The 17,111-nt window shown below is 35.6% G+C and overlaps 1 protein-coding gene across 1 annotated transcript; it reads left to right on the top strand.

Annotated features, from left to right (window-relative positions):
- Positions 1-1,356, top strand: LOC122317365 (bZIP transcription factor 11-like). Its single transcript, XM_043134425.1, has one exon. It carries the CDS (start codon positions 577-579, stop codon positions 1,063-1,065), a length of 489 nt encoding a protein of 162 aa, XP_042990359.1. The 5' UTR covers positions 1-576; the 3' UTR covers positions 1,066-1,356.
- Positions 1,357-17,111: the final 15,755 nt, after the last annotated feature.

Below are 17,111 nucleotides of genomic sequence, written 5' to 3'. Positions count from 1 at the left end.
ATTTTTTCAAATAATTTAGTTACAAGTGGGCGGTTTTTGGTCTATAAAATCGGCCAGCAACACCCTGCAAAACCTCTTCCCCTTCTCCATCTTCTTCCCCCTCAAAAATTTTAGGCCTCTCTTCCTCTGCCTTTGATCTGATTCTCTTCAGGCTGGCCTTCTCCTCTAGATCTAAGACTGAAACTCTATCATTAGAAACCCATATCCCTCTCTGCAAAAGATCTCCATCTTTCTTAATTCTTAGCTATCACATTTTTTTTTTTTGTTTAATGCAAAATATCTTGTGCTTGATGTTTGTGACTCATGTCTCCGGTAGTCAGTGAAATCCTCCTTTCTGGGTTTATGATAAACTCCACCCTCCGGCGCAGGTCCCACTTGGTTCAGTCCTTCTCTGTTGTCTTCCTCTACTGGTTTTATGTTTTTTCATGAATTAAATAGGGTCTCCTCTCTCACTGCACCTCGAAATTAGACCTTCTTTATAATATAGTTCATATACATATAAAGCATATCTATATCAAAGATCTTGTTTTTGTCGAGCTTAATATCACTATTATTGTTCAAACATACGCCACAAATATGGATTCTTCTAGTACTGGAGCTGCTTCTTCTGGGTCCAGCGCGCTTCACAACTCAGGGTCTGAAGGCCACGATCTGCAGCATGTTATGGATACAAGAAAGCGGAAAAGGATGCTGTCAAATCGTGAATCGGCGCGCCGATCAAGACAGCGCAAACAGAAGCACCTGGATGATTTGATGGCTCAGGTACGCCAGCTCACGACGGAGAATCATCAAATCCTCACGAGCATGAACATGACCTCTCAGGTGTACTTGAATATTGAGGCTGAGAACTCAATTCTGAGAGCTCAGATGGCTGAGCTCGGCCAGAGGTTAGAATCTCTTAACGAGATCGTCAATTATCTGAACTCCAGCACAAATGGACTTTTTGAGACACAACAAGATCATGGCACTCAGACCCATGATGATGATAGCCTCATGCAACCATGGAGTTCTATCTATCTAAACCATGCGGCCATTATGCCATCTGCAGATGTATTTATGTACTGATCATGGTCTTTTTTGTAACAATCTTTGGTCTCCCTGGTGTCGGTGATGGTTCTTGTTCTATCTAGTTTATTCATCATGTATGGTTTTCAATTGGTTATTGCAGAGGTAGAGCCCATGGCCAAAAGGAAATGTGACAGAATGGTGAACAGATTTATTTAGAAGAGAGTTGAAAAATGGGTTATTGGTATGCAAATGGGTTAAATGTGTAATTAATCCATTGATTTAATAGTATTTCTGTTTGTGATTTGTATGACGTGATGTATTAGTAAAATATATAAATGAGTTGCGGTACTTATAACGAGTTCGTGTATTATCATATCATTGTAATAACTAATGTGGCAGGCTTCCAATCGATAGGAAAGTGTTAATTGGCCCAATGATCATAAATCACATATGGATTTTAAAAAAATTCCGGTATTAGTATATGTACCATGTACGTGTAATTAAATAATATTTAGTATTGGAACACTAGACAGACATAGTGGACCTATAAACTATGATGAAACTTTGATATTGCTGGCTTTTGCTAGCGCGAGAGTTGGGTAGGAAAGAAAGGCCAGTTGGACACAAAAGCCGGTACCACATGACAGGCCGGTACCAATTCTAAGCTAATTGAAGAGTCGATAATGGTTTTTTTTTTTTTTTTTTGGAGTTTATACGTATGAAAAACTCGCTTGGTATTGAATAAGTAATTTAGGAGTAAATAACAGACCCAAAATTTATTTTGGGGGAAAAGGAAATTTTTATTAAGCTTGATAAGAAGGTTAAAATATGAACCGAATTTATTTATTTGATAATTGACCTGAAAAATTTACGGGATGAGCTGGGTTCTTTTTGCAATTGTATTGAGTTCTATTATAATTTCTTAAAGGAAAAATCTAGTTATAAGTATAAATATGTATTAATATGTGTATCAATTTAATGTGATTGATAAAAAATAGATTTTATTAAAAATAATACTAATTTAAATTTTAAATATAAAAAAATTAGTATTGATACGTAGATTAGTATATAACTTTATTTACATGTAATAAAAAATTTTATTAAATACTTGACTTGTGAAAATGCATGCCATCCGAAGAGATTTTTGACTGCTCTAGTTGACCCAACCAATTTGTTGATCGTCTATACACTACACAAATGTGGGCTCAATTATTTCGAAATGGACCCAAAAGAACAAGCCTGTTTGAACAAGGATTGAACTCCACGGCATGCATTTTTTCACTCCCATGCACGTTTCTTTCCCTTTCACCTCTAGGGTTTTCTTTCCAATCACCTATATATATATATATATATATACACACATATATCATCTCATGCATCTTAGAAACTGCCCACTGCCATCAGCCACTGCCCAAGCCCTACCTTGCTGCACCACCACAAGCTACCAGTTGCAAGTTGCCATTAACCCAAAATTTTTTGTCGTTGCACCTGGACAGACCAAGAGAAAAGGAAGCACATTAGTGCCCTTCCCCTTTTTCATAGTACAACACCCTCCCCACATCGAACCAAAACTTTCCTTGCACGCCACCCCCACGTGCCGAGATCATCCATGCATAGTAGAAGCCACTAGCCCAACTGCCTAGCCCCATGTGAAATTGAACCACCTTGACTCCCTCCCATAGACCACTGCAGCCACCCATAAACAAGGGAACAAACCACATATTGCACTGTTGCCCTCTGCGTCAAGGAAGCAACCAAACAAGCCACCTTAATGTAGGGGTGCTACTCGCATATGCGGGGGGTGGGGGCACCCCTTCCCCACACCCTGCCCCCGCATGTGGGGGGGTGGTGTTTCCACCCCTCACCCCGCCCTCGGGAGGCGGGGGCGGCACCCCCCATCCCCTTCATGAACACTAATGCTCCATTGAGCCTAAAAATTATTTTTTGGTCAAAAAATATTTTTTAGATCCAAATTATTATATAATTAAATCATAAATTAAAATTTTTATATATAACAATAATTTAAAAATTGATAACATAAAAATTATGTTATTCATATTTTTATTTGTTAAATTTGTTTACAAAAATGTGAGACTTGTTCACAAGACTGCACATGGCATGGGCACCCTAAGCCAAACTTATATAGAACTCCAAGGTCATACAAGAATCTTACTTGATTAATGTAGGACTTACTGTTGCCATGTTTAGTCTTGTGAACAAGTTTGATAAATTGTAATATATATTTGCTAGGAGTATTCCATGTGGGGAAAGGTCCCCTGCCCTTGCATGGGCAGTGTGGGGTAACCTGCCTGCCCCTGCGGGGGCAGGGTGGACAGGGGCGAGGTAATGGGGGGCAGCCCCCACTGCCCACCCCTATCTCAAGATGCCCTCAAGCCTCTGCCCTACACCATCGTCGTTCAGCCACCAGAAACTACAAACGGTAGCACTTTGTTCTACTACACTGAAACAGAGTAGTTCCAAAATGTGTACCAGACATGACTGCATCTTGGGAAGCCATTGCAAGTTGCCAATCCCCACCACGACGTTGCCAACTGCACTAAAAGTGTTGTTGGGCACCTAATGCCACCTCCACCCCAAACCACTGTTCACTATTGGTGAACCCTTTCTTTTTCCTCACATTGTGATCTCTCTCTCTCTCTCTCTCTCTCTCTCTCTCTCTCTCTCTCACACACACACACACACACACGCGCGCGCGCGCGCACGCACAATGTCGTGCCTACTTGAACTTGATTCTATCTGGCCACCAGTTCGTCGCACCAACTCTGTCGCACGATTCTTGTTCAGTGAGCCACCTCGCATGGTCCCTCGCCACTACATCTTCTCTTAAGCTTGTTTTATTCTAATTCTAAACATTGAGGTCTACCTACTTAGCCCCATTTAGATATAAGAAATGTTTTATCTTATCTTATCTCATCCTTATAACTTTTCTAAATTTCTATATAAAATATAATAAATAATTTCACTTTTTCAAATTTTAAAACAATAATAATATTAAAAAATAATATTCTAATAATATCTATTTCAACTTTTAACTTTTATCTCAACTCACTATCTAAACCATGCATATCTATAACTACCTAAAATGCCCTTAAGATCAAGTATATAGCTTCCAATGAAAGATTTTAAGTTTTTGTTGGCTAATTACATATCTTTTTTTTTTTTTTTGGTAAGTCATGGTAGTTCCAGAAGATTTTGTAAATTTCAGCCTTCCCAAAGAGCTCTTACATGTTTTACTCAATTTCTAGAATACCCTTTTCATTAGGCTAGCTATTTCTACGTTGGTCATGATTTTTCTTTATATATTAAACTTACGTGTGGGCTTTGTTTCAAATAGAAGAATTTTTAAAGAAAATAAATAAGGATTTAAAATGTATTATTTAGTATTAAATTATCTTTAATAAATTGAATTTTAGAAGTAAATAGTACATAATTTTAATTTGAACATTTTAGATTTTATTAAGTCTATTTTATTTAACGAAATTTTTTCTAATTACTCAAATAGATTTTGTTATAATTATATTAAGTGAATATTAATTAATTTGGGAAGTGATGATTAAAGATACGAGGATCTTACTTACTATTTTAGAAAAATAGGCTACTTCAGTATTTTAGGCTTTAATATCAAAATATGTGTTTAGTTAAGGAATTAAGTAAGTATGTGTCTATTTTATAGGTAATGATTGATATTCGTTCGTTACTATTGTGAAAACATTCTGAAAAACTAAAAAGTTAAGATAAACGGGATTTCTTTGCTAGACTTTGTATAAAAGAAATGATTGATGTTAAATTTATGAAAAATGTGTATAATATGTTTTGAAAAGAAATGTAAAAATAGCCTAAGTAAGTCATGTGTTCTGCATTACACATGAAATCTTGTATTAGAAGAATATGTTTTCTATCATGATTAGTGTATACATGAGCTTATTTTTTGGCATTCTGTTTTTAGACTGTGTAAAAAGAACGAATATGATATTTGAAAATTTTTGCATTGATTAAATGAAGATGCTTCGAATTTTTTTATGATATGATGAATATGATATGAATTGTTCAATACTCTGTTTTGATATAATGTGGTATCCGAGAAACTTTTGGTATAACTTTCTATTCTATCTAGTTAAGGCCCTACCACGGGTGATAATAATGGTATATGGTCCCGCCACGAGCGATAATAGTGGTATATGATCTTGCCACAAATAATACTAGTGGTATACGATCTTCTTACGGGTAATAATAATGGCATACAGCCCTACCATAAGTAATAATAATGGCACACAACCCTACCACAGGTAATAATAGTGGCATACGATCCTACCATAGGTAATAGTAGTTGTCTTTATATGAGTACACACCATTTTGGTGATAGAGTGATTTAAGTTCTACTATGCTATTCACAGATGCACAAACCTACCATGAAGGTTAAACAAAATCTCGGTTTTGATACGGTGCTCTGATATAATGATAATGATATTCAATTATGCTATGCCAAATGATATTTTTGAAAAGAATATTTTTCTGAAAGTTTCACTCTAATATTTTTTTATTACATGTTATGATTCTGCATTATAAAAATAAGAAAAATATTTTGTTTTGCATTCTAAACTTTGTAAATGCTCATGTTTACATACTAGTATATGTTCTTTACTTACTGAATTTTTGATAACTCATCCCTTATCTCTACGTACAATATTTTCAGATAATTTTGATTGTTCAACTAGAAATCAAGAGTAGCAAATATTAGAGAGATTTGACAATAGTAGAGGAATAAGTGTCAAAGGATACAAGTATTTATAAGAAATAATTATTATTTTCTGTTACTTTGGGTATTTTTGAGACATGGATATTTTTAGTCTTTATGAAGTTTTTAATTCATTTGTCAAGGCCTTTCTCTGATGTCTGGTGGAGAAACATATATATTTAATTTAAACAAGTAAATTTATATTTTATGAAGTCTATAAAGTATATATAATTATGTTGTGAGATGTGATTTTAGATGAAGTGAACTAACTTTCTGGACCTCCGAAACCGGAGCGTTATATAAAGAATATCACTAAATGATGAGTGCTGATCAGACCTAAATTATTGTCAAGGAGATCAATATATATATATACACACACATATGAAAGAAATGTACGTAAGTCTTCTACCTAACAATATATAAAATATATATGGGTCGTTGTAGCTAACTCAAGCAATCGGTGATTATCCTAAAATTCAATACCAAGATTTTATTTAATTCTCCACAAATATTAGGAGGACATGACTTTCTTATTAGAGTGTGATTTTGTAGCATCCCATACCTTGGACCATAACGAAAACCGGCCACTTGGAATGATTTAAAAATCATTAACTCACGTTTTAAGTTAGGTTAGGATATTTGTATAATGAGATGAGATGTTGTGATTTGTTAATAATAAAGAAATGATTTGAGTTAATATATTTTATAAATTTTTTAAAAAATATTTATATTTATAATATTTAAATATTATTATGAGATAAAATAAAATAAAATGATAAAGTTTTTTTTTATCAGCCCTTAATATTCAATATAATTAGGAATTAAAACCTAGAATCAACTGTCAGCAACTTGCGGCCTTGTCACTGTGACACATGCGGCCTTATTTCTTGTACAGTTTGTTTCTGCTTAATTATCAGCCTTCACGTTTGGTAAACAAGAGTCTGACATTGACCAATACACAGGACATCACATGATTGGGGAAAAGAACGACAGAATGACAGGCATTCAACTTTTGTGAGCGGTGATTATTATATAAGCCAATTGGGAGCTGGCTGGAGAGAGATCCTGAAGATTACATAAGCTACGCGTACAAGCTGTCATAACCTTGTTAGCGCTTAATTGTATTTGATCAAACAAAAAATCTGTGGTGGTTATTTTTGTATATTTTTTTTGATATATTTTATTAATATGATTAGTTATATTATTATTTTTATTATAAAATAATTGTTTTGATTAATTACATTAATAAAATATATAAAGAATATAAAAAAGTGATTATATGCATTGTATTTATATCTCCAAACTATATATTAAAAAAAAATTTCAACAAAACATTGTAGAAAATCTTAATTAATAACAAAAAAGATAATATTATTTTTTTCACAACATTTTAATCCCATCATGAGTTGCCATCTTTATTTAAAAATAAGGATGTGTATCCAAATATTGATCAGATGAGACTGGGATTCACACATGCATGTGATATTCATGCCAATCCAACAAGAGGATGCATGCATGCATGCAACAATATGTCAGTTGTATGACTGTATCCTTGCGGCAGTAGTACTACTAGTCTTTTGACTTATATATTTTGGGTGCCACTTGCATTTCCTTCACAGAATTGCAGTGAAATGCTGCATCGATCTTTTGTCTATATTAAAAAAATTATTCACGTGCATATGAGCTTATAAAATATGAAATTATTTTCAATATTTTTGCGTTGATCAATACTTAACATGAGCTAGCTAGGCCATTGAATTTCAACGGTACAAAATTACTTCGTACTTATTCTTAATAAATTTCATTAACTCCTGTGAACCAAAAAACTATTGTAAGCAATCAGTGATTAGGGATATAAACGAGACGAATTCGAGGGAGTAGTACTTAATTAAGTAGTCTTATTCGTTTAATTTTTATTTGAACACGAGCAGATAGTAAACATTTCATTGATCACTTGAATTTTATGTACGCGAACATCTTATTTAATATTTAGTACTCGAACAAATTCAAGATGATGATCAATATTTTGATAAACCTAAAATTCATCTTATACGGAAGCCTTTTCATGTTATGATTTTTATGACTCTATATTCCACAGTTCTAGCTTTGTCGGTCACATATATATAATTCATCCACACCACCACCATGTGCTTTGCATTAAGTTATACTAATTAATTCAAGTGGAGGAAAAGAAAAAGAAAAAGAAAAGTATTATAGAAGTTAGGTATGACATGAGATCCTGGCTAGTGCCTAATAGCTTGGCCCAGGTATACTCGGGTTTTAGAAGATAGGTACGGCCCGGTTTGTTCCGAGTCAGAACCCATAACTAGAATCTAGTTATCTAAGTTTCGGACTGGCTAGAAAAAAATCCAGCTGAGCTGCTCAGCCCTACTTCCAAGAAACTGATCATTGAAGTATAATCCATCTTCTACTTGAGGCTAATTAATGAGAATTACATCATCAACCCTATCATATTTACTAATGATCACTCTAGCTTATTGGGAGTACTACGTTGCTTAATTAATATTTGGGTGGTTTAAAGTAGAAATGATTTTTAATTAATCTTGGTATTAATTAATTAATTAAGAAAATAAATAGCCTCTAAAAGGTTAAAAACTAAAGCAAACAAAGCAACAAAAGATCTCCCCTCCACTTAATCATTCATGACATGATCAGGTACCAAGACGTACCTTAAGAAAGAAAAGATTCGCAATTTGAGAAACTTCAAACTGTAAGAAAGGAAAAATCTAGTTATAAATATAACTGTACATTAATATATGTATTAATTCAATGTAATTGATAAAAAAATAGATTTTATTAAAAATAATATTAATTTAAATTTTAAATATAAAAAAATTAATATTAATACATAAATTAATACGTAATTTTACTTACATTTAATAAAACTCTTTAATAGATGAAAACATTGAAAAAAGGGAATTAGGGTACTTTTCTTTTGGCTGAGGTGTAATTTTATTATTTTAAGTACAAGGCGGTCTTGACCTTTGAGGTACCCAAGGAACCATGCTAAATATAATGTCTATTCTAAGGAAGGTTCATTAATTAAATTGACGTACTATTATAAAAAGAGAAGAAATAATACATTGATGTATAATAAAAATTGATATATAGTTTTGTCTATTTTATTTTAAAAAATAAAGTAAAGTCTATTACTAAAAATAATTTTCATGTAAATCTCAGGTGTTTTCACTTTTTTTAACGTAAGTCATACATTCTAAAATTACAAATATTATTTATTTGTAAAAAATTTTGAGTACCACGATGTCATTGGAACTAGCTATGTATATTAATTAAGATTAGTGTTATATACTATATTATTATTATTATTATTATTATTATTATTATTATTATTTTATAAATATGATTTTTTTTATCATCCTCAAAAAAAAAAAAAAAATTTAAAGATCGATACTTCAACATAAAAAATAATTGGGACGATAGTGTGGAATATAGGTTTTCATTATTTTTCAAACTTTTCATAGCATTATAAAGCTTTAATAATATTATCAGGTTTTAATTTTGTTTACTCTTTATATATGAAAAATTCTATATACTATATTATGGTACCATTGATTTTCTTCCACTATGATGAGGTGGCACTAGCCATGACTCCATCAACCTTTGAATTTGTTTAAAAAAAAAAAAACCAAAAACGATGATCTAAGAGTGATATATAGAGAGAGTATTACATTTCTAAAATGAAATGTACCTTTCTACAATATCCATGAAAATGTAACATGAAAAGATTCTGACCAACTTCGTAACTGTCAAGCGTTCTCCTAGCTAGCATCATAAAAAATTACCAAGAAATAAAAATAAGTAAAAAATAATAATAAAACACATCAGATCAAGCAATCTTTAATATTTATTGATCATTAATGGATTAACACAACTACAATCATTTTTTAGCGTCTATAGTAGGTAAGTAATAATTTTATTTTTTATTTTTTTTATAATTTGAGATTAAATTAAGAGATGATAACAAAAATAGTGATTAATAAATTATAAATAGTATCAGTACTCTTAGATTTAAAATAATAATGTTAGCGTGGAAAAATACATACCATTAAAATCTCAAACCAATTGTTAAATTAAATACTAAGAAATGTTTTAGCATATAAAGTAAATCTAACGTATCATATATATTCACAAACTATATAAATTCACATTAGTTTATAAATTTATTTTTATCGAATCTTTTTATGATCGTAATACTTAATATACCCATTATATTATCCTTTTAAAAAAATTAGAAAGTGTTTGATATGCTGTAAAGTTCGAGCTCTGAATCTTATTTATTGTTTACTTTTAAAAAAATGCTTGATCTGTTTAATAAATTTGGGCCTATTAAGATATTTGGATAGTTGCAGCCACGAGTCTATGCATGCATCCTCAGCCCAAGAGGTTAGACCCAAAGACAAAAAGAATTTAACCGTTTACGTGTCCACGATAGGTAGTCTTTAGAAGTGCTACTTGGTACTTGCCCCGCATCTCTCTCTCTCTCTCTCTCTCTCTCTCACACGATAAAACCCTAGTTTCTCTCTAGCTCGAGCATCCATGTAATAGACCTAACGATCAATTAATTAGTAGGTTAGGATTTTGCTCTCTTTGAGGGGAGCTCCTCTAGGAAGAAGAAAGAGTAGAGAGAGAGAGATGATAGGGGAAAGACAAATTGTATTAGCATTCAGAATACCACTACCAAGGACACTAGCTAGCATTTATGGGTCAGACTACTAATGGAAATCACAACAAAACAAATAAAAGTAGATAAAAGGCTAAAGCCAAAACAAGGCTACAAGCAGGTTCAACACTTAAGTGCTAAATACATAACTCACCCAAGGGAACGTGCTCTCGACCCACACCTAAACAAAGAAATAAACTGCATGGAGAAAGCCCACGTGAGCAGACCATGAGTAAAGCTTGACCCGGCCCACAACACTTCACTTCAATTAAACCAAACTCCACCAAGTACACGGACATTACCCCTATCTATTCGATACTTCACCCGTTCCATCTCAGAATGAATTGATGAACCCTAGATCTTGAAGGTCTCGTTACAACTCCTCCTCCCTTCAAAATGCCTTGCTCGCAAGGTAGATAAAATCTTTTGGGTGGCTTCACTATCTTCTTGCACATGCCATCGAACCAGTAACTCCACTTTGGCTTGGTTTCCCAATTTCACCATGCGGCCAGTAAGGACCTAATCTGGCATGGGTTAAAGGACTCCTTCATCATCAACTGGTGGCAGATCTAGAACGACGATGGTGGACGACCCCAGTTTCTTATTAAGCAGTGAAACATGAAAATTTTGGGATGGATCTGGGTGGAGGAGGGTAGATGCAAGCGGTATGCCACTTTTCCCACTCTCTGTAAGATTTTAAATGGACCAAAAAATTTTGGGGAAAGTTGTTGCTATGATGGAGAGCCACCATGGTTTACTCACTACAAAAAAATTGTTTATTTGCGACCAGTTATATCCAACTAAATAACTATTTTCAGCTAAAATGAGTCTGTTTTAGTCGCAAATAGTCATTTTCATTGCAAAAAATTGGTCATAAATACCCGTTTTTCTTGTAGTGACTTGTACAGTTGGAGCCTAAGGTAAACCCATTCACCCTTAGAAAATTCCCTCTCATTCCTTCTTAAATCAACATATCTCTTCATATGGTCTTAGGTCCTTTGCAGGTTGTGTTGTAGCAAACAGGAGATCTGGTCATGGCTTTGGAGGTGTTCTTCAACAGCTGCTACCCTGACAGTACCACGTATATGGTCTACCCATCAGGGAAGGGAGTAACCATATAATACTTCAAATGCTGATAATTTGATTGATGCATGAGGAGTGGAATTTTACCACCACTCCACAAGTGGTATCCACGATACCCAGGCCCTTGGTCTATCTCCTGAGGAGCATTTCAAAAATTTTTCGAGTGTCTTGTTTATTGCCTTTGTTTGCTCGTCAATTTGAGGATGATAAGTAGTACTCAAAGACATCTAGACCCCTTTGAAGCTAAACAACTCTTGCCAAAAATTGCTACTGAACATCTTGTCTCTATTAGAGACTATTGAGAGGAGAAGGCTATGTAATTTAAATATATGCTTGAGAAACAAATTGGCTATGTCTTTGGCTATGTATGGATGTTTAAGTGGGGTTATGTAACTGTATTTGATAAGCCTGTAACCTACCACCCACAGGTTGTTAAATCCCCTAAAATTAGGTAAGCTCTCCACAAAATCCATCGTTATATGTGTCTAGGGTTGTGTGGGTATCGGGAGGGGCTATAGTAACCCACTTGGAAGGGTGTTGGAGGACTTAACTCTTTGACAGAGATCACACCCTCTAATAAATTGTTTAACATCATTCTTGAGACCTGGCTAATAAAAGTCCCTTCTAACTCTTTATATAGTTTTATCGAGACCTGAGTGACGTCCTAATGGGCTATTGTGGTCCGACTCTAATATATGAGTCTTAAACTTTGCATTTTGAGGAATGCACAACCTTTGTTTGTACATAAGCATATATGTTCTCATTGTGTACTCTAAATCCAAATTGTTCTCTCTAAAAAGGGAAATTAAGGATTGGTGTCATTAGCATAGGTAGCCTTTAGGTCATCTAGCCAGTCCACAGTTGGGAATGAGATGAGCATTAAGGTCTCTTCCTTAACCTAGTCCATTCGAGACAAGGCATCAGTAGCTCTATTCTTGGCCCCCTTCTTGTGTTCCACCACAAAGTCGTAACCCAACAATTTAGAAATCCACTTTTGCTACATTGGGGTTCCTGGCATCATGCTCTTTGATCTAGTAGGTGTTTTAGGCTTTGCTGGTTGGTCTTGATCTTGACAGTCCCTCCCAACAAATATGGCCCATCTCACTACTGTAGTCACGAGGGCAAAAAGTTCATTCTCATAGGTGGATAAATTTAGTGTCCTTCCGTTGAGTGCTTGACTGAAATATTCAAGGGGATTTTGCATTAAAATAGCCTCGATTGTGGTAGCCAAAGCATCACACTCAATGGCAAATGGTGATGCAAAATCTAGTAATGCTAGGATCGAGGACCGCCGGGGGGGGGGGGGGGGGAAGAGATAGCTTTCTTCAATATGTGAAAGGCCACTTTTACTTCGTCACTTCATTGGAAGTAGTCGTTCTTTAACATTCCGGTCGGCAAACTGCAATCCCATCGTAACCCTTGATGAACCTCCTATAGTAATCTATCAATTCAAAAAATCCTCTTAAGGCCTTGATAGACCTCGGAAGAGACTAGTTCTTCATGGCTTGTAATTTCTCTGGATTTGCTTGAATGCCTTGTGCCGAAATTAAGTGGCCCAAATAGGATATCTCTTGGCAACCAAACCTACATTTGAAAAATTTAGCAAACAACTTATGCTCCCTTAGGGTCTCGAGAGCCACCTGCAAATACCTTAGATGGCCAGTTTCAGATTTATTGTATATCAATATGTCATTAAAGGATACCAGTATAAACTTCCTCAAATGAGGTCTGAACACTTCGTTCATCAAGCTTTGAAACTTGGAAGGGGGCATTAGTTAGTCTGAAGGGCATAATTAAAAATTCGTAGTAACCTTCACGGGTCCTAAAGACTGTTTTGTGTATATATGAGGATTTCACTTGAATTTAATGGTAGCCAGATCGTAAGTCCAGCTTGGAAAAGATCTTAGTACCATGTAACTCATCCATCAATTCTTCCACTACCAATATGGGAAAATTGTCCTTAATTGTGACTACATTAAGGCCCCGATAGTCTACACATAACTTCCAAGACCCGTCTGCCTTTCTAACCAACAACACTAGGGAAGAGTAAGCGCTTTGGCTAGGTCCTATCACTCCCAAAGCCAACAATTCTTGCACTATTTTTTTGATATTATCCTTTTGGAAATATGGGTAACGGTAAGGTTGCATAGATATGGGTTTGGTGTGAGCTATGAAGTTAATGGAGTGGTAATGGCTACGGTTGGGGGGTAGACCTTTTGGTTCCTCAAACAACTCGGGGTACTGTTTTAGTAGTGCTTAGATGGTTGCTGGAATTTGGCAATGTTTGTCTTCAATATGTGAAGTTTCACTTTCTAACACATGTCATACTATTCCCTTCTTCTCCAACTTATTGTACTTGTTTAAAAAGCCTTTGTCAATTAGCTTGGTGGCTACCAAACCTTGCAACTGCACTGTTTTCCCTTTAATAGAAAAGTTCATTGTTAGTTTTTGGAAATCCTACAAAACAATTCACAATTCTCAATTCTTATATTCATTGAATTCCGAACACTATATCATAGCTAGCTAACACAAGCACATGTACCTCTATTGTAAACTTGGCCCCTTGAATTTTAATACACACTCCCTTACACTTTCCTTCACTTGGCAGCACTTCTCCACTAGCTACCTTCACTTTGACCTTATCCACCTAATTAATGGGTAGTTTAACTCAATCAAACACTGCTGGGTCCAAAAAGTTGTGAGCGGACCCAATATCTATTAAGATTGTTATCTATTGAGGCCCAATCTTTCCCATTACATGCAAAGTCTTCGGATTTTGGGATCTCATTAATGCATGGAGGGATATCTCGGGATTTATTGGGTTGTCTGGTTCCACCTTGGATGTCATTGGCTCATCAACCTCTCCAATCGGCTCCTCCCTAATCCCTTCACTATCTAGTTCAAACAGAACCTCCTCTAATAGGTAAAGCTTACGGTTTTGGCATTTATGGCCTGGGGTCCATTTCGAGTCACAGTAATAGCATAGCCCCTTGTCTCTCTTTTCTTTCATTTGGTTTTGGTTTACTTTTTGGATTTGTAGGTTTGGTTTAGGAAATCTTTTGGTGCGTTCACTCATGGGTAGGTTGGGCTTTTTAGTATACCTGGGTCATGTGAGTACACTTGGCCAGATCTACTATGGTTTTTGGAAAGGTTAAGATTCTCTTCTTGTATTTTAGCTAGATTATAGGCAGTAGTCAAGCTTGGTGGGTCAAACATTCTAATAGGTAATCTAATCTCATCTCGTAATCTGCTGAGAAAACAATTAAGCTTATAATGGTTTGATAAACCGCTCAATCTATTGGATAAGTACTCAAACTTGTTTTTATAGTCCTCCACTATCCCATCTTGCCTTAATGGTGTAAGGGACTCCATAGGGTCATCATAAGCATTTGGGCCAAACTTGACCAATAACGCTCTTGTAAATGAATCCCAATCCACCACTTGCATAGACTCTTCCAAGTCTTGAAATCATATGAATGTCCTATCCTCTATGTGAAAGGATGCTAACTTTATTTTGTGTTGTGATAGAGTGTTGTGGAAAGCAAAAAATAATGTACCTTGTAGAGCCACCTTGTGGGGTCCTCACCATGGAAGATTGGAAAATTAAGATGAATAGTCATCGTCCACACCTCACTACCAGGCCTCGGGTTGCCTTTTTCATTTGTGGAAGGAATGCCCAATGATGTCCCTCATAGACTTTAATTTAGATTTCTTCCTTGAATTTTGCCAGAAATTATTGCCAACTATTGTACTATTATTAGTTTGCCTTTTTAGGGTAAGGATTTCTGTCATAAAGGTTTTGTATTGGGAATCAATTGTTTTTTTTTTTTTTTTTTTTTTTTAAATAGACTTAATTTCATTAACTGAAACCTAAGTTACATCTGTAACTAATTAATACAGGAAAATCCAGATTATCAGCCAAACTACTCATCTGTTAGGGGCTCCCCCGCTAACAAATTTCTTTGTGATAGACATTGTCTAAACTTCTATACCTTCTCTCCTGACAGCAGTCAAAAGAGAAAGCGCTTTATTAAAGTAGAGCTAAAACGAGATTTCTTCCAAAGAAGAGAGGTACACCTATGCTCCATCCTTCCAATGAGGAGGAGTATAACCACACTCTCTCCTCCCAAGGCGGAAGAGTACTATCACCTACCTTCTTCTAAAAGAGGAGTACGACAAACACCCAACTTCCTCCAAAAGAGGAGTGGGACACTAGTTTATTTCTTTTTTATTTATAAAAGCTAAAACAAACCAACAATTGCAAATACAAAAAAACAAAATAAACTGGCAATGGGCTGTAAAAACAAATGGGCCTAGCCTAAGCCAAAAGCCCAGCTTGTGTGCACGTGGGGACCCAAATCGTTAGGGTTCCATCTCTTCCTTCTGCTGCCACCACCTATCTTCATCATTTTTTTTCCTTAGCATCTTCCCCCACAGAGTTCCCCTCCACCAACCCATGAGTACGGGCCTTCTCACAAAGTTCATTGAAGATTCACCCCGGCCCTCGCCCTCATGCCTTCCGTCTCTTGCCCAGCTTTGCCCCAGACGAAGTCTCGGATCGTTGGGCAAGAAATCATCCAAAAACGTTCGGCGTACGTGCTTCTTGGTCCACTCTCAGGCAACTTTAGATGGACTGGTAGCATGCGGAATGGCTGGTATCATGCTTCGGTTTGGCTGGGTCGATCTGCTCATGCCGCCATTTTCATCCATCCTGGACATGAACAGCCTCTGTTTTTCTAGATGAAAACAGAGCTCATGAGCTCATGCCGAAACCCAGCTTCAAAGGCCAAACAAATCAACACAAAACCACCACCCCAGAGCATATTTGGTTACCAGAGGCATTGCACGAGAGACACACCAAAACAGCCCTTAAAGCCACCATTAAAACAGCCACCTCAAGCCTTATTATTAGTATTTAACTAGCCTAAACAAAGACAAAAGTAACCGGAGAGATGGGAGGGAGGGAGGTGGGAGCCCTCCCTCTTAGGAGGACTATCGGCTTTGTTCTCTAGAGAGATCAGTCTTTTGCACTTCTAGAGTTTAATTATTGTAAGCATCTCATGTTTAATTTAGGGTATTAAGCCTATCTTGTAATTCATTGAGTTTAGTTTCCTTTGCCATAGTATGAAAAAAGATACTCTCAAGAAAACATAGGATGTGTATGCTGATACCACTTTTGTAACATAACTAATTATCAATTAGTAGGCTAGGGTTTTGCTCTTTTCGAGGGGAGCTCCTCCAAAAGAAGAAAGAGCAAATAGAGAGATAGATGATAGGGAAAAAGATAGAAATTGTATTAGAATACTACTAACAAGGACACTTACCAGCGTATATGCTGTCAGGCTACTAACAGAAATCACAACAAAACAAATAAAAGCAGATAAAAGGCTAAATCCAAAACAAGGCTGCAAGCAGGTCCAATACTTAAGTGCTAAATACGTAACTGGCCCAAGGGAACATGCTCCCGGCCCACACCTAAACGAGAAAGCCCACGTGAGAAGACCATGAGCCCGTAAAGCTTGACCGGGCCCACTAAAGTTCTTTTAAACCCAACTCCACCAA

This window comes from Carya illinoinensis, chromosome 7 (genome assembly GCF_018687715.1).
Source record: "Carya illinoinensis cultivar Pawnee chromosome 7, C.illinoinensisPawnee_v1, whole genome shotgun sequence".
NCBI lineage: Eukaryota > Viridiplantae > Streptophyta > Magnoliopsida > Fagales > Juglandaceae > Carya > Carya illinoinensis.
This window is presented reverse-complemented; position numbering and strand designations above follow the sequence as displayed.